Genomic DNA, 24,484 nt, shown 5'->3' with positions numbered 1-24,484 from the left:
CCCCCACCCACCACCATTTCCTGGGCTGGCTGCTTAAGAGCTGGTATAAAGGACTTGTTTCCTGGTGAAAAAGCAGGAAGACGGTGCCAGCTACAGACGAGTTATGAGTCTGGTCTTCCTGCTGGTCCTTGTGGGGGTTACCTTCCCACTGCCAGGTGAGTGATGACCCTAGCCACCTGGGGACTTTCCTGGAGGCTACTGCAAGGGAACCGTGCTGAGATGGATTTGCTCTCTCCACTCCAGGAGTGCAGGCGCTGGTCTGCCAGCTGGGGACAGCTAAGGGTGTGTGGAATGTATCCGACCTGCCCCTGTCGTGGACCCCTAAGGAGACCACCTGCACCAGCGGCTGGGGGTGCCAGGACACGCTGGTGTTCATAGAGAGCGGTGAGGAGGCCCCGCCCTGCCCGCTCAGCCCCTCGAACCCTGTGCTGGGACTCGGCAGCCACCTCCCCGGAAAGAACGATCCCCTCTCAGCCTACGCCACGTTGCAGCGTTTCCCTCCAGGACCCCGGAGGCCTGACCTCCATCCTTGCTTGCCCCCCTCTCTCGGTCCAGGACCCAAAGTGAGCATGGTGCTCTCCAAGGGCTGCACTCAGGCCGGGGACCAGGAGCCCCGCGTCACTGAGCACCGGATGGGCCCCGGCCTCTCCATGACCTCCTACACCCATGTGTGCCGCCAGGGTGACCGCTGCAACAACCTCGTCACCTCCGCCCCGCTCTGGGCCTCGCCGCGGCCAGCAGGTACCTGCGGGAGGAGAGGGAGGGGCTACCAGGAGGGGGTCGGCTGAGCACAGAGGGCTGGTTATAGGGTCCCTCCCGCCCTGGCTCGCCGTCCTGCTCCGGGCTCGTTCCATGCCTCCGCTGACTGCTCCCTGGCCGCCGCCCCGCACCTCGCCTTCCTCTCCATCCCTCCCCACTCCCTCCTGATCCTTCCACCCACCTGCCCCACCCAGGACTCCTCGCACCCCTCCTCTTCTAAGAGCAAACAGGTGATTTCTGATTTGAAATCACCATTAACTGGGTCATCCTGGTTTCTTCTTTTTTTCTTCTTGTATTCTGTTGCGTTTGGTTCAACAAGGTCTCATGTAGGTTTTTTGCATTTCCTCTTCCTAAGGGAGATTGACCTGTAGCTTTCAAGTTTCCTTGGCTGGTGTTCTAAAGTGTCTGGGGAGATGTTTTGCACTTCTTTTATTGGAACAGCTTGTGAACTCAGAAGTTTCCTGTTCTTAGAGGTTTAGCGGCTCTTAGAGGTGAAGCCACTGGCTCCCATGACCAGAGTCTGCCTCTGTGTCTCCCCTCGGAAGGCCAGACTTTGTTGAAAGGTTCAGACTTGACCATGTCTGAGTCTCCTTCTGGCCTCAGCAGGCCCCCTCTTCCACCCTGCCTACCCCACTTTCCCCCCAAGAGCCCCCCCAACCTTTTTTTTTGAGACAGAGTCTGGCTCTGTCACCCAGGCTGGAATGCCGTGGTGCAATCTCGGCTCACTGCAACCTCTGCCTTCTGGGTTCAAGTGATTCTCCTGTCTCAGCCTCCCGAGTAGCTGGGACTACAGGCATGTGCCAGCACACTGCGCTTTTTTTTTTTTTTTTTGTATCTTTAGTAGAGACAGGGTTTCACCATGTTGGCCAGGCTGGTCTCAAACCCCAGACCTTGTGATCTGCCCGCCTTGGCCTCCCAAAGTGCTGGGATTACAGGCATGAGCCACCGAGCCCAGCCACCCCTCAAGACCCCTTTCTGTACCCAGCCCCAGATGCCTTATCCAGACCTCCTGTTCTCTCTCCCCTCCTCTTTCATTGGTTACACTTCTTTATTTTCCCACAGCCAGACCCCATGAGGGGAGCAGCAGAAAGGCCCTTTGGGAAGACTGAGCAGGTTGACTCTTGAGGCCAGCAAAAGCAGGTGCAGAGAAGGTATCTGATCACATCCGGGGCCCTCTCAGTGCCCCCTCACTCTGTTTGTGTCACTTCCCCAGACCCAGGGTCCTTGAGGTGCCCAGTCTGCTTGTCTCCGGAAGTCTGTCTGGAGAGTACAGAAGAGATCTGCCCCAGAGGAAGCACAGACTGCTATGATGGCCTCCTCAGGCTCACGGGAGGTAAGCCTGGCACATCGGGGCCCTATGGGGACTGAACAAAAAGGTTCGGGGACTGAGATCTTAGTCTCTGGGGTGCAAGGGTGAGCTGAGGCATGGCATGAGACCCAGAGGAGGGTGGACCTGGCTTCCTGGAGCTATGCCTGCCTCTGAGGGTTGGGTGGTCCTCAGGACAGCATCAGAGGCTCTCCCTCTCTCCCCACTTTCTGCAGGGGGCATCTCCTCCAATCTGAGAGTCCAGGGATGCATGACCCAGCCAGGCTGCAACCTGCTCAATGGGACCCGGGAAGTTGGGCCCCTGAGTATGACTGAGACCTGCAGTCCCACGCAGCATTCAGAGCCACGGCACCAAAGCCAGAAGGAGAAAGGTGAGGGTGCAGAGTGGACTGCTTGCACGAGGCTTTAGGCAACAGGGAGTGCTGGGGCCCCTGCTGGCTCTCATGCTGCTGGGAGTGCTGGGCTGCTTCCATTTCTGTGTCTCCACACCCCTGGCCTTGGGTAACCCTAGGTCTCCCACTTCTCTAGGCCATTCTAGCCTCTCCAACACCCTCAGCAACCCCGCCCCACCTGTGGTGCTGGAGTGCCCCAGCAGCCTTGCCTGCACAGGAGAGAACATCAGAGAGAAAATCAAGGGTGCTTCAGGTGTGACAGAGAAAGCAAGAGTTAAACGAGGACACTGAGAGGGTCCCTGCTTACCCATTTAGATGCTTCCCTGGAAGACAGTGCCAGGGAGTTTCTCCATAAGAAGGGCTCCAAGGCGGCCGGGCGCAGTGCCTCATGCCTGTAATCCCAGCACTTTGGGAGGCTGAGGTGGGCGGATCACAAGGTCAGGAGTTTGAGACTAACCTGACCAACATAGTGAAACTCCGTCTCTACTAAAAATACAAAAATTAGCCAGGCATGGTGGCACATGCCTGTAGTCCCAGCTACTTGGGAGGCTGAGGCAGGAGAATCGCTTGAACCCGGGAGGCAGAGGTTGCGGTGAGCCAAGATCGCACCATTGCACTCCAGCCTGGGCAACAAGAGAGAAACTCCGTCTCAGAAAAAAAAAAAAGAGAGAAGTGCTCCAAGGTAACGGGAAGCCAGGGTGGGGAGGTGGAGGTCTTACAGGAATCACAGCTTCCCTCCTAAAAGCAAAGTCTTCCCTGCCCACGCCTCGGTGTCCTTGTCTGCCCACACCACACTAGAGTTGTGTGAGCTCTGCACACCTTTCTCTGTGCATTTGCTCTTTCTCTCTGGCTAGGCTGGGAGCCCGAGGCCAGGGGTTTGGTGTCTCTGGCACCAGGGTTTCCAGGCTTGGGTAGCTCAGGGGCCGGCTCAGGAAGGGTACCAGGAGGTGTTTGCTGAAGTGAGGGCATGCAGCACTCCCATGGGGCCCCCCCAATGAGTCAGACCCTGTCTTTACCTGAAGGGCCACTGGGACTAGGAGGGGGAGGTACCACAGACACAGACGGTCACAGCTTGAGGTGATCAGGGCTGTGGCAAACACGGATGTGGGGCCTGGGGCAGCTCAGAGGAGGAAGATGCTGATGTCATGGGGGATAGAGAGTTAAGGAGGGCTTCATAGAGGAGGTGGTCTGTAAACTGCGTGTTAAAGATGACCTGCAGCTCATTGATAGAAGAGGAAGAGGACATTGGTGGCAGAGGAAACAGCGTGTAGAATCCGCAGAGGACTGGAGGTGGCAGTGGGCCTGCTGTTTTCAAGAAGAGTCCCTCACTCCACCTGTGAAGGACTCATCGAGATGAGGGGGTACAGCTGGGATTGGGGGTGATTAGAAGTTTTTCAGGTGGACAGAGTGGGTATAGGGGTTGAAGAGGGAGCTGATCCAAGCCAAAGGAACAGCAGGTGTGAGGTCGAGGAGGAAAGGGCCTGGTGTGCCTTTGGAATGGGTACTGCTAGGGGAGGGGGAGGTAAGTGGGGAACCTGATGGTCGCTCAAGTACCTGAAAAGCCAGGCTGAGGGGTGGACCCTCTCCTGAAGGCTGGGGAGCCATGGAAGATTGTGGAGCAGGGAAAGGCAGGGTCTGAGACATGTTCCTTTCCTTTTGACTGATGCTGGTGTTAGGGTCTGGCCCTGGTCTCTGGGACCATGTGACACTGATAATCCAGAAGGTATTTCAGAAACAAATCAGACACAACACATGCCACACACACAGCCCATCATAAGCACAGCAGACACCAGTGCATCACACCATGCCACATACACACCACACATCACATACCACACACGCTCCCCATGCCCCTGACGTACCACACATGGAATACAATTTGCACACAGAGCACACAACACACTTAACACACACAAATGTACATGTAGTGCGTATGCCACGTCCACACTATATGCCAGGCACCACACATACACACTCCCCCTCAATATATCTCACATGCAATAACATACCACATACAACCCAATCCACACAACACACATGGCATGCCACACACACTACACGCAAACAAAACACAAATACACAGAACATACACCATGCCAAACACACAAATGTTGGAAATACATGCTCGGTGCCACAAAGAAAAATTAGCACTGAGACAAAGCATCTTTTAGCAACGCAATTTTTACTTCCTGGACTGCAGGACGGGTACCTTCACTAGCCGTCTTGACATAAGAGTACAATGAACAAAGGAAAACACACAGATTTAACCCTTATGCATTTGGGGTCGTCCTTACTGCCGTGTCTGACCTACATTGGCTGGAGCCAGACCTCACAATCTAAACTAAAACCCAATTGGCTAACAACTTAAAACTTTCTAAACAGGTAAAAGCAATGGAGAGCTGGGACATGCCTGTGAGCACGTCCAGCACAGATATCTTGGTTAAAGTATAAGAACATAGAATGTACTATGTGCCTGTAAGCATGGCATGTCTAACAGCTACATAGGGCTTAACAAAGAATTAGCACACTTATTCTTTAACCTGAAAGGAAACCTTAAAAAGGACCTTTCCTACTTCCCACACAATAAACCCATACCACATACATCACACACGGTATGTCTGCACATGCACGCGCCACACAAACACCATGAACACACCACACACCCCATACAACCACACCCCTCACACATACATACACACTCACACCACACACCCCTGCACACATCATGCACATACCCCCACCCCCCCTGCACACACACTGCACAAACACACACATACCACATGAAACACAGCTATTATGCCACAAATCAGTGCTCTTAATAGAGCTCCCTATTTATTCTGCTTTCAACACCAGAGCCAGATGTTGGAGGCTGCTTTTGCCTTCTCTGGTGAAACGCAGTCCAGCAGTTTAGCAGACACAAGACCAGGCATCAGACACTAGGGGAACAACAAGATGATGGGGACCAAGTGTGAGAGAGAAGAGGCTCCAGGGTGATGGAACTGCATATAAGAAGCCACAGGAGTAGGAGGGCTGGGTGCAGGGACACAGGTCACTCAAAGGGCCATGGCAGCAGCCCCTTGTGAAGAACCAAGTGTCCCCAGGATGGATAAGGCCTTGGCTGCCCCCAGAGGAGCTGGGCAGGGGTCCCAGTGAGAGAGCAGAGAAGAGTCCCTGTCTGAATCAGGGACACGTGGGTCCCAGGCCCCACTCTGCCGCTGAAACCACTTTCCAGCCTCAGCTTTGCCTGAGGATCCAAGGTCTCCACATCTCATGGAGCCTCTTTCCCTGGATTTTGGGAAGAGGAAGGGATGGTTGCAGACACGGGGCAGAAGGAGATGCAAAGGCCCTGAGGCGGGTGGGTGCCTGCCAGAAGCACATGTGCAGAGCATCGTGGTGGAGAGAGTGGAGCTGGACACCTTTGAGGAGCGGGGAGGCAGCTGTGTCTCATCAGGCCTCCCGGGCCATTGGAAGGGCTTAGAATTTTATTCTCCAGAATGGGGACCTCCTGGAGTCTTCGGAGCAGAGGAGTCACAGGAACTGACTTAGGTTTACCCAGCCTCCCTCTGCCTGCTGGGTGGAGAAGGAAGCAAGAGGAAGAGTGTTGGGCGGGCGCAGGGAGAGCCTCGGGAGGTAGGTGGCGGCCGAGGGGGCTTGGCCCCGATGGAAGCAGAGGTGGTGGTGACATGGGGTTGGGTTCTGAAGATTTTATGCAGCTCAAGCCAGCAAGATTTCCTGAGGAACACAATGGAAAGGAACCAGAGTGGTCAAAGACAACACCAACGTTTTCAGGAAGACCAGCACAAATCAAGGTGGCGGGTGATGGGGGCAGGGAGAGCAGGGTGGGAGAAGGGAGCAGGAGCCATGATTCTGATTTTGTCATCCGTGAAGTAGGCAAATGAGCAGCCCTCCTGGGCAATATCCTTCCTGCAGGTCGCACATGCTGGTAGAAGCTGGGGGCTCAGTCTAGGAGTCCCTGTGTCGTGGGACCCGTTCCCCCTGCTCTGTGATGGCCATGAGGGAAGGCGGGGGCCACACACTAGAGCCCCGAGGGCCTCCGGGCCAAGGTAGCCAAGAATGGTCATCAGTACATCTCCCTCCTGCCCCCAACACTGACCCTGAGGGTCCAGAGTCCCTGGGTTCCCAGCCTACCTCTGCCACTCAAGCTGTGTGGCACGGAAAGCTACTGAGCAACGCTGCCTCTGTTTCCCTTATTGCAAATGACGGTGCCGTTGTGATCACACCACCTACTGTGGGGGTGCTGTAGGGAAATGAGGCATCACAGATGAGCTGAGCTCCCTGGGACCTTAGATGGGTGGATCTGTGGGAAGCAATGACATCAGCCAGGCGCAGAGGCAGTGCTCAGCCCACCTGGGCATCCGCATCTTTTGTTTGGAACATAGAGTTTTGCAGCTGAAAGATATGAGAAAGGTTTCAGGTTCTGAACTTATTATTGCAATGAGGACCTTAAAGCTCAGATGGGGAAGCAGAGATGGGCAGAGGAAAAGGAAGAGCTTCCATTGCTCTCACACCTGAAGCCAGGAATGGCCATTCCCACAGGTGTGAGAGTATGTCCCTGCAGGTGTTCAAGCAGAAACAGGGGGAACGATGCAGGTGGGGTTTGGACTTCCAAGTCCCTCTGAATCTGTGCTTGAGGGACTCCGTGGTCAGGTCAACTGGAGTGTGACTCAACAGCATGATCGCCTTCCCCAGCCCAGGACCTGGATGACAGACATGGTGGGTTCCTGGCTTATACAGACCCTGGTTTTCCTCTCCCCAGATTTTCTGACCTGCTATCGGGGCATCTTCATCCAGTCAAGGGAGAACTTGAGCCAAGAACCCACTGAATGGACCGCAGCTGCCACCGAGACTTGTGAGGCTGGGCAGGTGTGTCAGGAGACGCTGCTGCTGGTAGACATAGGTGCGTAGCCTGAGGTAGAAGATGAACACCTGCCCCAAGTCCCCAGCAGCTCCCTCCACCCCCCTGGATCCTTTCCCCTGAATTTCCTGCTCAGCTCTCTTCACGTCTGTTCTTGTCACCCAGGCTGGAGTGCAGTGGCACTATCTTGGCTCACTGCAAACTCCGCTTCCCAGGTTCAAGCGATTCTCCTGCCTCAGCCTCCCGAGTAGCTGGGATTACAGGCATGTGCCACCACAGCTGGCTAATTTTGTATTTTTAGTAGAGATAGGGCTTTGCCCTGTTGGTCAGTCTGGTCTTCATCTCCTGACCTCGTGATCCACCCACCTCAGCCTCCCAAAGTGCTGGGATTACAGGCGTGAGCCACTGCGCCCGGCTCACATCTGCAATTTTAAATCCAACTCTTATTCTCTCCGCATCTTGGGTTCCTCTTATGAAAACTGGGTGTGAAGCAATGACAATGACAGTGCCTGCCTTTCCGGGTAGGGGTGACGATGTATGTGGTAATCCCTGCCCAGGGCAGAGAACTGTGCCGGCACTGAGGAATCTCAGTGGCTTCATACGGTCCGGAGATGTTTGTCCAGCACTTGTAGGCGCTGCAGATCCAATGCCATCTGTATTCCTACAGCTTTATATGCCTTGAGAAACAGGAAACAAGCAAACAAAAAGGAGCGAAGTGTGGGGATGTGGATCCGAGCTCTGGAGAGAAATCTGGCAAGGAAAGGGAGATAGGAAAAGTGAGGTGAAGGCTGCAATTTTTTTTTTTTTTTTTTTTTTTGAGACGGAGTCTCACCCTGTCGCCTAGGCTGCAGTGCATTGGCGCGATCTTGGCTCACTGCAACCTCCACTTCCTGGTTTCAAACAATTCTCCTGACTCAGCTTCTGGAGTAGCTGGGATTACAGGTGTGTGCCACCACACCTGGTTAAGTTTTGTAATTTTAGTAGAGATGGGGTTTCACCATGTTGGCCAGGCTGGTCTCAAACTCCTGACCTCGTGATCCGCTCGCCTTGGCTTCCCAAAGTGCTGGGATTACAGGCATGAGCCACTGCACTCAACCCGAAGGCTGCAATTTTAAGATGAGTGCTCAGGGGAGACTCATGGAGAAGGTGACATTTGGGAGAGAACTGGGCAGAGGCAGAGCTTTGGGGAGTACCTAGGCCCCAGGCTCCATCTTTGCCCCATGCTAAATATGACCCATGCAGTTGTGATCAGGGTATCTGCATTCACCCTCTGCCGGGGGGGTATTGTGTAGGGCAGGGAGTCCAGCTCCAGAGCCCCTGCTGCCCCGGGAGCCACTGGGTCCCCCAGCCCAGCTTTCCCTCTCACCCTCAGGATTCACATCAACCCTGGTAGGGAGCAAACGCTGCAGCGCTGTTGGGGCTAAGGATTCCCAGACGAACTCCATCCACTCACGCCCTCCTGGGGTGCTCGTGGCCTCCTATTCCCACTTCTGCGCCTCCAACCTGTGCAATGGAGCCGACAGCAGCAGGGTCCTGCTGAACTCTCTCCCTCCTCAAGGTATGGCATCCAGGGCCATGGGGAGACAAGACCCAGACGCACAGGGCCCAAGGTGGGCGGCTGCTCTGAGCACAGACATGCACTCCCACCTTCCCTCTGCTCCCCAGCTGCCCCTGTCCCAGGAAACCGGCAGTGTCCTGCCTGCCTGCAGCCCTTTGGATCCTGCTCATCTGACTCCCCCAAAATGACCTGTCCTAGGGGCGCTGATCATTGTTATGATGGGTACATTCGTCTCTCAGGAGGTCAGTGCTGCAAGCGGGGCCCCAAGGATGAAGGCCCTGGGGGCTCTGGGCTCCTGGGTCTGAGGGAGGAGGGGCTGGGGGCCTCTGGGCTCCTGGGTCTGAGGGAGGAGGGGCTGGGGGCCTCTGGGCTCCTGGGTCTGAGGGAGGAGAGGTTGGGGGTCTGGACTCTTGGCTTTATGAATTTGGCTGGGCTGTACTTTGTGTCCTTTCTCACTTGGTCTTCTCCCTCTAGGTGGGTTGACCACCACAATGAGCATTCAGGGCTGCGTGGCCCAACCTGGCTTCTTGTTGAACCACACCAGGCAAATCGGGATCTTCTCTGTGCGTGAGAAGGATGATGTGCAGCTTCCTGTCCCTGAGCCCCAGGGAGGTGGGGCCGGGAGCCTGGAGTCTCTCACATGGGGGCTGGGGCTGGCACTGGCCCTGGTGCTGTGGTGGGGGACGCTTTGTCCTTCCTGCTAACTTCATTTTCCCTACGATTTTTCATCCCGCTGACCACCACACCCAACCATCCTTCTGACCTCATACCGTCATGGCCTTGGACACCAAATTCTTTTCCCAGCCTGTCCATGGATTATCTTCCCCCCACACAACCAATCACATCTGTTCACCTAATAAAGACCCTGGGGAGGACCCGGAGCAGCTGGACTTGCCCTATGGGAGAGGGGACATTGGAGGAGTGGCTGTGTGTATCTGATAATAAAGACCCTGTCCTTTCTCCCAGTGCTGGGATCTCTCCATGTGAGGGACAGCAGGACACCCAACGATCTAGCATGGGGGAGGAGAGTAACCTGATGAGAAAACCACCATTCAAAGCCTGCCCTTTATCGGTCTGGTTCACGTCTCTAAACCAGCTTGGATGGGAGCAGAGCCTTCAGGGTGCTCCAGCCAAGTGTATTTGGGCATCACCATGACCAGGGAGGGGAGGGTACCCTGAGAGGGGCCCTGCCACAAACAGGGGACTCACCCCATCTGAGCAGCTGCAGGAGAGGTTAGTGCAGTCATGCCTTGCTTCACAATGGGGATGTATTGTGAGAAATGTGTCGTTAGGTGATTTATCGCCATAGGGACATCATAGGGCGCACTTACGCAAACCCAGACGGTACTGCCATGTAACCCAAATCTTGATTCTTACAGGGAGTGTCTTGGATGGTCTTGTCATAGAGTCCAGGGAAGGCCAGTTGGAACCCTCAGTGTGTACGTATCTCTGTGAGGACAAAGCTCAGTCCCCTCCAGGATGGGACGTGTCCTGTGTGGCCAGCCTGTCTGTAGTGGCCACATAGTCGTGCTGTAAAATGACGCCTTCCAAGGGCTTAGCACCGGGCAGGGCTAGGTACAGGTCAGTCCTGGGAGGCTCAGTTTACTTGTGGTAAGGTCCATGGCCGTCCTCCCTGTCCATGTGGCCATCTGCACCTGGATCCCCTGAATAAACACTGAGGGACAGAGGCAGCCTGACACTGTCCACCAAACACCAAGAACCTCATCGTCACAGGACTTGCTCTGAACTTAAGGGTGGGGACGGCAAAGCTCACATGTTGTGCCCAGCCCCAGAGGAGCACCTGTGTCTACCCCCGCCTCAATTTTACTCTTTTATTCTCTTCAAGTCCTTGACTATGTGGCCCTCTCTGGGTTCATTCAGTGGACCCAAGTCCATCCCTCATTGCAGAACTCCTGAGGTTCTGCCCGCCTGAAGGATTTCCCTACGTCACTCCTCAGGGCCACCTGAAATGGGCACTAAGGCAGCTACTATCTATTTCTGCCGGGTGCCAGCTCACCATGAGGACGCATCCATAAGCCTGGTCTGCCCTTTCCTCCTCTGTACAAGGTCACAGGGTTTCCCGGGAGCTCACAGATGTGGTAGAGAAAGGGGCAGGAGGAGAGGTGCCCTGGGAGCCACGGGAGCCTGAGACACTTCCTGGCCTCGGACCTGCTCAATCCTGATGCCATACTCAGAAGCCCCGTGGGTGCTGGAGGCTGCTGTGCATGCCCCAGGTTATAGTTTGGTAGCTCAGCACCAGGACCTGAACTTGATTGCACTGGGCCCAGATATAAGCCAAGAGCCGCTGTCTGAATGAAGTTACCTGCAGGAGGAGGTGTGGAATTTCTCTAGAACCTGCAGTTCTGCACTGTGAATCTTGCGGAGCTTGTGAAAAGCTCCATAAAATAATGCCCTGGATTTGAAACATACATGCTCTTACATTGTTAATTTCTAAGTACACTCGTCCAGGAGATATTGAGAATCATATTTTGCAATTCCAACTGGAGTAATTTACTGGCAAGCACTGTGGTTCATTTCTTTTTCTTTCTTTTCTTTCTCTTTTTTTGAGACAGTCTCACTCTGTCGCCCAGGTTGGAGTGCAATGGCACCATCTCAGCTGAATACAACCTCTGCCTCTCAGGTTCAAGCAATTCTGCCTCAGCCTCCCAAGTTGCTGGGATTACAGGCACCTGCCACTTTGACTGGCTTTTTGTGTGTGTGTTTTTAGTAGAGATGGGGTTTTGCCATGTTGGCCAGGCTGGTCTCGAACTCCTGATCTCAAATAGTCTGCCTGCCTTGGCCTCCCAAGTTGCTGGGATTTCAGGCGTGAGCCTGTGGTTAATTTCTATTATAATTCTACTGTGGTTTAAACGGCTCCTTCCTTCATAATTTGTGGTTATTTCCTCTATCGCCTATTGCTTACTTTCTACCTCTTTGATATTTACTGCATATGAATTTATCAATCCCTGATTTTACTTCTTCAAAGCCAGCACGGGGGTTAGTCAAGTCTGATTTCCTCTTACAGGAAGAAAGGTTTTTGCTCCATCATATTTGTGTAACCAGGTTACAAGCTTTTAAAAATCAATGGTAAGTAACTGGAAAAAAAAAAAAAAAAGCAAAACTGTGGGCTACTCTGGACGAAGAAAGCACTGGAATGTAGATTTTATTTGTTTATTTACAGAGACATGAGCCAGTTTACACTCATTTAATTTCCAAATTATTCACATGAGGTCCTAAGTCAATTTCTGCCAACAAAAAACCAACTTGAAAAGCCGTTTAAATTCTACTAGTGGGACTCAGAAAGGTACAAAGGGGAAGACAGGGGTTAAGAAAAAGAGGAGAAAAGAGAAAGAGAGGCAGAGAGAAATGAAAATGTGACCCAAATGGGAGCCAGACAACGGAGTGGAGAAAAAGCCACGGAGAGGAGGTCTGCAGGTCTGAAGATCCGCCTCTTCTCCGGACGCTGATCCCAGACACACACTGAGCTTTCACTGTGACCACATGCTCCTCAGGGTGACACAGGGTGGGACCGCCTGCCCCTCGCCAGCCTTCCACAGCCCCTCTGCATGGACTCCCACCAGAACCCTACGCATGCTCGGAGGCCTCTTATTGCGGTAAATGACTTCTTGAACTTCCATTCCATCCACCGCCTCTTTCTTCTAGGTCAAGCATCTTCAACGGTCTGGATACGTTTCTTTGCTTCCATTTGTCACCTTCTACTCACTCGTCCACGTCCACTTGCATCTTCCCCTTTCTCTAACATTGCTCTTACTGTCATCAACATCTTCCTTTATTGCTAAACCTCCCAGGAACTCTCAGGTTCATTTGACACTGAAGGCCACTTCTTTTCCTGGAATAACCTCTGTGAGGTAAATACAAATTTTAAAAAATGTTTTTAGGCCTGGTACAAAAAGGGAAAGAAATCCTTTTCTTCCACAGCATTTTATATTTTATTCATTCATTCACTCGTCATTCATTGTCGGAGTCCCCCTCTGTCGCCTCGGCTGGAGTGTGGTGGTGCCATCCACGCTCTCTGCAGCCTTGAACTCCTGGGCTCAAGCTATCCTCTCCTCTCACCTTCCCAAGTAGCTGGGACTACAGGCGCATACCACAACACCTCGCTGGTTTATTATTATTTTTTTACAGAGATGGGATTTTTCTATAATGCCTAAGCTGGACTTTGTGAGCATTTGTTTTGTTTTTTTAGAAGAGGTATAATCAAAAATCCTTTCTCTGCCCGTGGAGATGTATGTTAGGCTTTCTAAAGCCTACTAAGCCTCTTACCTGCTGTACAACCCAGAACTGTTCTCCTCAAGGCCCGGAGCCCTCTCTTTGAAAGGCAGGCATCAGGGCAGAGAGCACCCCGTCTCCCAGTTTCTGTGTGAAGAACCTCGCTTCCGGAGGCATCTCACTCCCCGTTGCAAAAGTACCTCCTGTCATAGATAAGAGAGGTTTGTTTCTCCTGTGGATAAAGCCAGTTAACTACACAGAGAATCAACCCAGTTGCCAGGTGAATTTAGGATGAACTGCATGTGACACATGGTGCTGTCACATCCTCTCACCTGGGGACGAGTCACATCTCAAGACCCTGTGTGTAACGGGTGGCACCTGCTTGGCTGGATACAAGGGTGGGATTTCTTTCTGTCTTGGTAATCTCTTAGCAGACTGCGTCACATTCTGGCTTAATGCTTATTCAATAACAAGACGGGTTTCTTTTACTTCTGCATTGTGAGGGGGGTTTCTGGGCTGAGCAGAAACTTTGTTTTTTAATTCTATTTTTCCAGCACCCTCCCACTCCAGCTTCTCTGAAGCTGCTTCCCCCAGGCTTTAAAGGAGGCTGCTCCCCGGGGTCCCTCCTGATCCTGCCTCTTCTGGTTCATCTGATCTCCCAGCCTTGTGGCATCTCAGCTTCCCTCCCTTCCATGCACTGACATCTCTCAGATCTCAACTCTAGGCAGGACCCGGCTTCTCAGTTCCTCAGCTCACACACCCACCTTGGCATGGGTGTCTGCACGGGGCCGTCCTGCCGGGAACTCCTGGTGGAACACGGTGCATGTTCTCTGGCTGTCCTGCAATTTTTAAATGCTACTGGTACATGTGGGGAATGTTCTGCCTTCCCAGGGAGGAAGCCAGAAAGTTCATTTTCCCGGCACTCCTTGCAGGAGGGACACCGACAGGGGCCCAGGCGTTCCCTGTCAGCTGCTCCCATGAAAGACTCGGGATCCCAGGCAGCACCAGGAAGCAGAGGGCGCACGGCACCAATTTGATTTTGGTTTTGTTTTTATTGTTTTGAGTGGGGATGGGGGTGGCGGCCCAGAATCTTCTGGACTCCAGGACCAGCCTCGGCAGCGCGGGGTGCAGGGTGTGGTTTCTGCCTCCCGCAGTGGCCGGAAGATCTCGACCAAAGCTGTCCTGTGCCTGTGGTCTGGTCCTCGCCCTGGGCCCAGTGGCCTCCAAGCTGGCTTCATGGGGGCCCTTGGAGTTTGGCAGCCTTCCTACCGCGCCCTTTAACCAGTCCTCTTTCTGCTTCTTGCTGGAGTGAGCTGGGCGGTTTCCTCCAAATCGGCTCCTGTCTGGGGTTCTCTCCTAGGGAAGGGCACCCTGGGCATCTGACCCCTCAGCCGGATGCCCAGCAGACGTTCTCATGCTTCCACTGTCCTTGCCCTTCATGTCTGGTGGTCACTCCTTTCTGTCCCTTCCATGTCCCACATCTCTTTCTGCTGTGGCCTGTCCTCTGCATCCTGTGGCCTCCACCTGAGTCTGCGACACCACCCATTCTCCCTTGAATGAATGCAGTGGTCTCCCCAGGTCTCCCTGGCTCCATGGGGGCCATCAGCATCCAAGCCAGCTTCTTCCCCATGGCAGAGATGATCTTTCTCCGTCTCCTGCTCCTCCTCTTTCCAGAGCGCCCAAGTCCCCGGGGTGTGCTCCAGCTGCTCAGAGAGGCCTCTAAGGTTGGGTGATGTGGGCTCCACAGTCCTCCTGAGCAGCCGCCCCACCTACCCTCATCCTTCAGCTTATTACGTTTCCTTTTTCTGTTTAACTTCCTGAATAGGTGTTATATTTACATGGCTCAGAAATGTGCATTCGTGTGTATCCACATATGTGTGCAGGCATGAAGAGCCTGTGTTGGAAATAGATGCTCGGTGCTGCAAAGAAAAATTAGCACTGAGACAAAGGGTCTTTCAGCAACGAAATTTTTACTTCCTGGACTGCAGGACGGGTACCTTCACTAGCCGTCTTGCCATAAGAGTACAATGAACAAAGGAAAACACACAAATTTATCCCTTATGTATTTAGGGTCATCCCCACTGCTGTGACCGTTGGTTGGAGACAGACCTCACAATCTAAACTAAAACCCGATTGCCTAACAACTTAAAACTTTTCTAAACAGGTAAAAGCAATGGAGAGCTGGGATATGCCTGTGAGCACGTCCAGCACAGATATCTTGGTTAAAGTACAAGGACATAGAATGTACTATGTGCCTGTAAGCATGGCATGTCTAACAGCTACATAGGATAGGGGTTAACAAAGTTATTAGCACACTTATTCTTTGACAAGAAGAGAAACTTTGAAAAGGAACTTTTCTACTTCCCACCTGTGTCTCACCCCTATTTCCTCTGCACGGAGGTCCTGGCCCCAGGTCAGCCCCAGTGGCCAGCTGTCCTGTTCATAACCTGCAAAGTTTTCTGCAGCTGCTTTATGCAAATCAGTAGGAATCATTGTAAATTATGGTAAAATACATACAACATAGAATTCACCATTCCAACCACTTTTAAGTGCACATCCAGTGGCAGGAAGTTCATTAAGGTTGTCATTCAATCACCAGCACTGCCAGTCCCCACCCAGAACTTTTTCATATTCCCCAGCTGAAACTCTGTACCCATTAAACACCAACTCCTCTTCCCCCTCCTTCCAGCCGCTGACAACTGCCTTTTCTCTTTCAGTCTATGCATTTCCTGACTCTAGGCACCTCTGATAAGTGGAATCATGCAGTATTTGTCTTTTTGAGTCTGATTATTTCACTTAGCCGAAAGACCTTAAGCCTCATTCACGATGAAGCACCCGTCACAACCACCCTTCTGGTTAAGGCTGAATCCCATTCATTTGTAAGTATGGACCACATTTTGTTTATTCATTCACGGATGGATGGACACTTGGTGTATTGTTTGTTCTCACACTGCTATAAAGGCATAACTGAGGCTGGGTAATTTATAAAGAAAAGAGGTTTAATCGGCTCACAATTCTTCAGGCTGTGCAGGAAACATGGCTGCAGAGGTCTTGGGAAATTTACAATCACGGGGGAAAGTGAAGGGAGAGCTGGCACGTTTGCATGCAGGAGCAGGAGAAGGAGGGAGAGTGAGGGGGGAAGTCCACACACCTTCAAACCGCCAGATATCATGAGAACTCACCATCAAGAGAACAGCAAGGGGGAAACCGGTCCCATGATCCAGCCCCCTTCCCCCAGGTCCCACCTCTACCACTGGGAATTACAGTTGAACATGAGATTTGCGTTGGGACAGAGGCAAGCCATATTGCTTAGCTTGTTTCTACATTTTGGCTATTTTGAATAATGCTGCTGTGAACAAAGTCATGAAGTCCTTGCCTATGCCTATGTCCTGAATGTTTTTGCCTAGGTTTTCTTCTAATAAAACTCCAGAGCTTCTGTACAGCAATAGAAACAATCATTAGAGTGAACTGGCAACCAACGGAATGGGAAAAAATTTTTTGCAATCTACCCATCTGACAAAGACTTATATCCAAAATCTACAAAGAACTAAAACAGATTTACAAGAAAAAAAGCAAACAAACCCATTCAAAAGTCAGCAAAGTATATGAACACTTTTCAAAAGTAGACATATATGAGGCCAACACACATATGAAAAAATGCTCATCATCACTGGTCATTAGAAAAATGCAAATCAAAACTACATTGAGATACCATCTCATGCTAGTTAGAATGGTGATCATTAAAAGATCATTAAAAAATCTGGAGACAACAGATGCTGGAGAGGATGTGGAGAAATAGGAACACTTTTACACTGTTGGTGGGAGTGTAAATTAGTGCAACCATTGTGGAAGACAGTGTGGCGGTTCCTCAAGGACCTAGAAATAGAAATTCCATTTGACCCAGCAATCCCATTACTGGGTATATATCCAAAGGATTATAAATCGTTCTACTATAAGGACACATGAACATGTATGTTCATTGCAGCACTGTTTACAATAGCGAAGACTTGGAACCAACCCAAATGCCCATTGATGATAGACTGGACAGGGAAAATGTGGCACATATACGCCATGGAGTACTATGCAGCCATAAAAAATGATGAGTTTGGGTCCTTTGTAGGGACATGGATGAACCTGGAAACCATCATTCTCAGCAAACTGACACAAGAACAGAAAATCAAACATCGCATGTTCTCACTCATAGGCGGGTGTTGAACAATGAGAACATATGGACACAGGGAGGGGAGTATCACACACTGAGGTCTGTGGGGGGGACTGAGGGAGGGACAGTGAAGGGTAGAGAGTTGGGGAGGGAGAACATGGGGAGAAATGCCAGATATAGGTGATGGGGATGGAGGCAGCAAACTACATTGCCATGTATGTACCTATTCAACAATCCTGCATGCTCCTCACAGGTATCCCAGAACCTAAAATGCAATAAAATATTAATAAATAAATAAATAAATAAAAATCAGAAAAATTGATTTTTAAACATAAAAGCTGCTTGGTGTCATGACTTTTCCGCCTACACTTTTCTCAGTGTCCACCAGAGGGCGGCAGAGTCCCTCCCAGCCTGGAGCCTCCCAGCGGCCGCTGAGCTCCCAGCAGGGCCCACCCTCACCCGGTGACCTCAGCCCACGCCTTCCTCGCCCTCCGAGCTCTCCACGGGGCTCCGTCAGCTCCTCCCTGAGGCGGCTCCCTCTGCAGGCTGCTCCTGCCCCGCCCCCCACTCGCTCTTTCCAGGGGCTCAGCTTAAAGGGCTTCTCCAGGGCAGCTCAGCCCCTCGCAGGCGCCGACGCCCCCGACGCTGTCTGCTCACAGCCCCCCTCCCGTTCTCATGAGCTCCTCGGTCCCAGGAAGTTCCCGGAGCGCCTTCTCCTTGTTACAGGGAAACTCCGTGAGCGCAGGTGTCACGTCTGTCCTGCTTTCTGTGGAATCCCAGGGCCTGACACGGAGCAGACGCTCAATAAATACTAGTCAAATGGATGGGGGACCACCCAACAGAAGCTCATCACTTCCATGTGACCCCCAGAGCCAGCCTGTCCCGTGTGGACACGGGGGCGCCAGCGCGAGAGGAGGCCAGCGAGTGCCCGCGGCTGCCCCAGGGACGGGGCCTGAACCCTCGGAGCTTCTGGAGGTAGGACAGGCCTTTCTAACAGCCAGGGGTCAGAATCTGATTCTTCCCAGAACACCGACACCCCCTCCCCGTCTCTGACTTGTGAGTGACGTCACGTCTCCCAGGAGGGCCTGGGCGGCAGCCTATCTCCTTCCTCTTCTCACACAGACACCTGACCTGCTGCAGACCTGGATCCTCCATCCCAGACGGAGTGACTGCCAGGGTAGGACCGAGCCCCACCTGGCCACAAGGAAGCCGGGTGATGACCAACCCCGAGGGTCCCTGGAGATGGGGGCACCTAGCTGTGGTCCTTGCAGACCTCTCACTAGCCCAAGGAGTGCTGGGGTCCCAGGGAACTTCCTCTGCAGGAGGGGACAGGATAACCCAGGATGGGCCTTTGCTTCCCTCTCAGAGAGGCTGAGGGTCACGGGCCTCCCCTCCCCTAACAGAGGAACCAGGAACCCCCTGGCTGAGTCTCCAGGTGGGAACTGCCTCAGCTTCTGGGCCCTGCAGGGAGGCCTGGAGCAGACGACAGACAGGGACACAGATGACCTGGAGGCAGAACTCCCAGTGCTGTGGTGGTGGAGGAACACAGGGCACTCTGGGGACCATCTTCCAGGCCGGTGTCCTCTCTCTAAAGCCCCCAGAGACACCTCCCTGGGCCCTTCCTTTGAAACCTTGGGGACAGATGGCTCCCTCCTAGGCAGCCCATCCCCCTGGTGGACAGTTCTCCAAATCTTGACCTGCTGTTCTCTGGGCAACTCCTGTCCTCTCCTTGAGCTCATTCTGCACTGCATGGAGTTAGGCAGCCTGGGGACCTACCATAAGCAGGACCCGGGGTGACCTGACCCTGCAGTTTGGAGGTCAGAGCCCACCTCTGCCCTGGGGTCGTGCAGGCTCATACCACACAGACGCTGGTCAGCATCCCTGGGGCAGCCCCTGAAAAGGCCGCAGGTCTCCTCTTGCCCTCCAGGGGGCGACATTGCACACAGATAACGCTCAGGAACGTGGCTTTGCCAAGGAGGCGCAGGTGAAGGTGGAGCCTGGTTTCCAGCCCTTGCTCCAAAAGACCCTTTTGGTCCTTCCCACGTGCCTGCTCCTTCGTGGGACCTGCTTTTCCAAGGGTCCTTGTGCAGTTTCCCACTCCCTGCTGGCATCACCCATGGGGAAGGTGTGGTGGCCACAAGAGACACACGCACACAGACAGACACACAGACACACAGATAGACACACAGACAGACACACGCACACCCTCTCCTTTTCTCTCTCTCTCCTCTCTCTCTCCCTCCTCTCTCTCCCTCCATCTCTCCTCTACTTTCTCTCTCCCCCCCCCACCCCTCTCTCTCCAAGGCTGAAGGGTGAACATAGGGGGAACATGGACAGCCCCTGAGCCACAGCTCAGCCAACAGAAACAGAGAGGGAGGGTCCCTGGAGCCTTCCCCAAGGACAGCAGAGCCCAGAGCCTCCCACCTCCCTCCACCAAAGTCTTCTCTCCCCAGAACACACAGGACACCTCCCTCCATACCCGGGAGCTGCAGCTCCACCTGAGACCCCAGGGCCTGGGTCTCTTTCTCCAGGTCAGAGGCCAGGCTGGTGACACTGGAGACAGAGGGCTGTTCCCTCCCCAGTCATCCCCCAGTGAGCCCCTTTCTATCCCCCAGAGCCACCTTTGTCACCTTCCTGCTGGGCAGGAAGGTGTCCCATCTTCCCAACACTAAAGAGCACAGGGAGACCCGGCCAGAATAATCCCCCAGGCTTGGATACCCAGAGCTCTGCGTGTGGAGCTGACACACTGGAGGCCAGGAGCCAGCAGAGGGCAGCACTGAAGAGGGCGGGTCATCCTCCCAGGGACAGGGTGCACCAGCCTCGCTACAGAAAGGGCCTCCCCAGGACAGTGCCATCAGCCCCGCCTGAGAGCTTTGCCAAACAGCAGTCAGAGGAGGCCGTGGCAGTGGCTGAGCTCCTGCTGCAGTCCCCAACAGACCAGACCAACAGCACAACGCAGCTCCTCCCCAACATCACAGGTCACCAAAGGGAAACTGAGTCGCTACCTGACCTTAGAAAAATAATAGCCAATTTCTCAAACAGGCCAGTTTCAACCGCATGCCAATGACCTGCCCTCTGCTCTCATCCTTCCCAGAGCAGGACCCGGATTCTCCCCCATCAGGGATCTCTCCCTTGTTCCCTGAGCCTTTCTTGCCTTACAAGGGCTCAGTCACCCTCTGTTCTTTTTGTCTGCTTTCCGCAGCCCTCCCCTCTCTATACAACCCACGCTTCTGCTCAGCTCCTAGACCCACGTGTTCTGTCTCATGGATGAAGTCTCGCCCCATTTTAGGATGGCAAGTAAAGCCACTCGAAGTCTTTGTCCGTGCTAGTTTATCCTGTGACAGTTCTGTGTATCTGTGTGTGTACATGTGTGTCTCTGTTTCAGTGAGTCTTTTTTTTTACCCAGGCTGGAGTGCAATGGCGTGATCTCGGCTCACCGCAACCTCCGCCTCCTGGGTTCAGGCAATTCTCCTGCCTCAGCCTCCTGAGTAGCTGGGATTACAGGCACGCACCACCATGCCCAGATAATTTTTTGTATTTTTAGTAGAGACGGGGTTTCACCATGTTGACCAGGATGGTCTCGATCTCTTGACCTCGTGATCCACCCGCCTCGGCCTCCCAAAGTGTTGGGATTACAGGCGTGAGCCACCGCGCCCGGCCCTCAGTGAGTCTTAGTGCATATGTGTGTGTCTTTATGTGTGTGTTTGCCTGTATGTCTGTATATACGTGTGCCTGTGTATGTGTGCATGTCTGCGTGTGTGTCTGCATGTGTGTGTGTGTGTGTGTGTGGTGGATAGGTGTGGAAGGAAAGTCATATCTGAAGAAGACAAATGGCCTCAGCAGGTCCTAAGGACCAAACACACACAGCAGGAAAGAGGAGGAAGCAGGAGGCAGGGCTGAGAGGGGAGGGGACAGAGGGGTGTCCTGGGCAGAGCCCCGCCCTTGCCCTGGCCCTGACAAGTGCACCTGTCCTAGAAGGAGGCTCAGCACAGAGGGAGGAAGGACAGCAGAGCCCACAGTCACAGCAGCCCTGACAAGAGCATTCCTGGAGCCCAAACTTCTCTATACAGAGGACAGAGCAGGCAGCAGAGACCATGAGGCCCCCCTCAGCCCGTCCCCACAGAGCGCACATCCCCTGGCAGTGGCTTCTGCTCACAGGTGAGGGGAGGACTCCCTGGGAGAGGGTGGGAGGAGGGAGCACAGAGACTGGCTGGGGTCTCCTGGGGAGAACTGGGCTCTGAGAGGGGACAGAGGGCTTCTGTTGAAGCCTGAATAGGAGAAAGGACACCAGAAAGGGACCAGGGTCACACCAGGAAAGTCACATTGAACTGGAACTGGCAAGGGGCAGGAAAACCTCAATTCTCCATGTTTCTAAGGCAGTCATCAGTGGTCACTAAATACTGAAAAATGATAAGAAACGCAACCATGTATGTCACCGTGACGCTGCAGAAAGAAAACCTTCCCTGGGACCCCTGGGCAACTTCCTGCCTGGCGTGAGACCCGCGCTGAGTAAGCAGAGGGCACGCTTGGGCCCAAGAGAGGCCACGCACGCCATGGGTGGGGGCAAAGGGTTGCTCCGGGGGAACTTACAGACCAGGCAGTCTCGGGCAGCAGCTGCACAGGGAAGGCCCCATGTGCCCTTCGTGACTCACTAGCACATTATATCATGAGAAGAAAAGGAGAAGGAGGCCGGGCGCGGTGGCTCACGCCTGTAATCCCAGCACTTGGGGAGGCAAAAGCGGGCAAATCATGAGGTCAGGAGTTGGAGACCAGCCTGATCAACACAGTGAAACCCTGTCTCTACTAAAAATACAAAAAATTAGCTGGGCATGGTGGCACACGCACCTGTAATCCCAGCTACTGCGCAGGCTGAGGCAGGAGAATCACTTGAACCCAGGAGACTGAGGTTGCAGTGAGCCAAGATTGCACCATTGCACTCCAGCCTGGGTGACAGAAGGAAAAAAAAAAAAAAAAAAAAAAAAAAAAAAGGAGAGGGAGAAAAGGGAGAGAAAAGGAAAAGAACATTTCTGGCACGTGGAGCCATCTGCCTCTTTCTTAGTCTATTTACTCTCTACTTAAAGGAAGCCTCTCCCCGCTACAATCTGGGTGACATCCCTGAGGCAGTGGGGACATCCTGGGCAGTAGCAGCCATCGTGGGTCCTGTGTGTTCTCTCCCTGGCCGGCGCCTCCACCTCACTTCCAGGTCCCCATGCAGAACCCATTTCCACAACAGCACAGTCACTGTCCTCACCCTCCGACCTCAGGCATTGGCAAATAAACTCCAGGCTGCGGAGGGCCCTGGGAAGGCTCATGAGCTCATCCACAGGAGGCTGCAGACGATCCCAGGCACTGGGGTGCAACCCAGATCGCACAAGTCCCTGCTGTCACGGAGCTCACGCTCTCATGGGGAGGAAGGCAGACACGCAAAGAGATCTAGAATGTGAGGTCAGGTGTTGACAAGAGCCCGGGAGGGAACAGAGCTGGGAAAGGTCAGAAAGGGAAGACCCAGGGTCTCTAGAGGAGGTGTCAGGGGAGGGATCTTTTTTCTTTAAATGTATTTATTACACTTTAATTTCTGGGGCACATGCGCAGATCGTGCGGGCTTGTTACATAGGTACCCACGTGCCATGGGGTGGTTTGCTGCATCCATCGCCTCATCATCTACATTGTGTATTTCACCTAATGCTATCCCAGGGGAGGGCTCTTTTAAGAACAGCCTGGTATGAGCAGAATCTGAGGGTAGTGGGGAGAGCCATGTGGACCCCTGGGGAAGAGGATTCCACACAGGGAAATGCCAAGGTCAGAGGCACTGAAGGAATGGGGGTAGGGATCACACTGCTGACCTTGACACAGTAAGACACACACGCACACACACACACACACGCACACACACACACAAATTCTTACTCTCCAAGGCTGAGGGGTGAAGAGCCCACACTCAGGACCCAGGGCCCCATCTTTCCACCCCAACACATGGGTCCCAGTGTTGACTGATACTCTCTTCCTCTCCTAGCCTCACTTGTAAGCTTCTGGAACCCTCCCACCACTGCCCAGGACCTTGAAGTTCTCACTATGGAATTCGTGCCACCCAGAGCCACAGAGGGGAAGAATGTTCTCATGATTGTCCACAACTTGCCAAAGTCATATATTGGCGTCATGTGGCACAGAGGGGCCACGGTGGAGCGTAGTCATTTCATTATAGCATATAGAACGATTGATAGACTATATATAACAGGGCTTTTATACAGCGGCCGAGAGATGCTGCATAGCAATGGAAGCCTGCTGCTCCAGAACGTCACCCGGAATGACACAGGACTATACAACCTGCAGCTCACGAAATGGGATTTGCTTGTTAACAGAGTAACTGGCGAGTTACGCATGTAGCGTGAGTGATTCCTTCTGGACTTCTAGGTATTGGGGGTCAGTTCTGCTTCACATGCAGGGACAGTCAGGCCTGGGCTGTGCGTGTGTCCCCCTCTGCATTACGTGCTGTGTTGGGGTTTGGGCATTTAGTGCAGGACACACACAGGGGAGACAAACTTCCACAGATCAGAATTCCCTTCCTGCATCCAGACCCTGCAGACATTCACTGCAGAGGAAGGACAGTCTGATGGGGGAGGTGGGGCACGCATCGGGGGGAAGTCAGTCTCCCCCAAGCCCCCCTTCCCCCCGTGCCCTCCCCATGAGCCCGACCTTGAGAAAGACCCTGGAGAGCTGGGTCAGAGCCTGGCCTGAGGGGCCCCCTGGGATCCTCACCAAAATTCAACCCCAGGGCTCCTGACTCCAGGTTATTCTAAGGAACCTGTGCCAGGGCTAGCTTGTGGCCTCCTGGGCAGAGCTGACTGGGAGGAATGATCTACCAGCTGTCCAAGGGCTGTGGCTCATTGAGCTGGTCACCAGCCAGGGCCCAGCCCCGAGAGCCTCAACTGGGCAAGGAGAGCGCCTCCGCCTTTTGCTGAGTCTCAGCCTGGAGAGGACAGATGGACCAGCTCCCCGGATCATTAAACTGAATGGGGAAGTTAAGAAAAACCCTAGGGGGCCGGGCGCGGTGGCTCAAGCCTGTAATCCCAGCACTTTGGGAGGCTGAGGCGGGTGGATCACGAGGTCAAGAGATCGAGACCATCCTGGTCAACACGGTGAAACCCCGTCTCTACTAAAAATACAAAAAAAATTAGCTGGG

General features: G+C 53.4%; 1 protein-coding gene across 1 annotated transcript; it reads left to right on the top strand.

Moving 5' to 3' along the window:
* Positions 1-9,874, top strand: CD177 (CD177 molecule). Its single transcript, XM_017502303.2, has 9 exons — positions 1-155; positions 244-384; positions 556-741; positions 1,973-2,092; positions 2,302-2,457; positions 7,256-7,396; positions 8,727-8,912; positions 9,020-9,154; positions 9,387-9,874. The coding sequence occupies exons 1-9, from the start codon at positions 104-106 to the stop codon at positions 9,614-9,616; spliced, it is 1,347 nt and encodes a 448-aa protein (XP_017357792.1). The 5' UTR covers positions 1-103; the 3' UTR covers positions 9,617-9,874.
* Positions 9,875-24,484: the final 14,610 nt, after the last annotated feature.

Source organism: Cebus imitator, unplaced genomic scaffold, assembly GCF_001604975.1.
Source record: "Cebus imitator isolate Cc_AM_T3 unplaced genomic scaffold, Cebus_imitator-1.0 Scaffold296, whole genome shotgun sequence".
Lineage (NCBI taxonomy): Eukaryota > Metazoa > Chordata > Mammalia > Primates > Cebidae > Cebus > Cebus imitator.
Note: the sequence above shows the minus strand (reverse complement) of the source record. Positions and strands in the feature narration are given on the sequence as shown.

Coding starts and splice junctions, on each gene's coding strand:
- CD177 (XM_017502303.2), top strand. CDS start 104: ATGAGTCTGGTCTTCCTGCTGGTCCTTGTGGGGGTTACCTTCCCACTG. Junction 2,458..7,255: donor CCAAAGCCAGAAGGAGAAAG/GTGAGGGTGCAG, acceptor TCCTCTCCCCAG/ATTTTCTGACCTGCTATCGG. Junction 7,397..8,726: donor GCTGCTGCTGGTAGACATAG/GTGCGTAGCCTG, acceptor TCTCACCCTCAG/GATTCACATCAACCCTGGTA.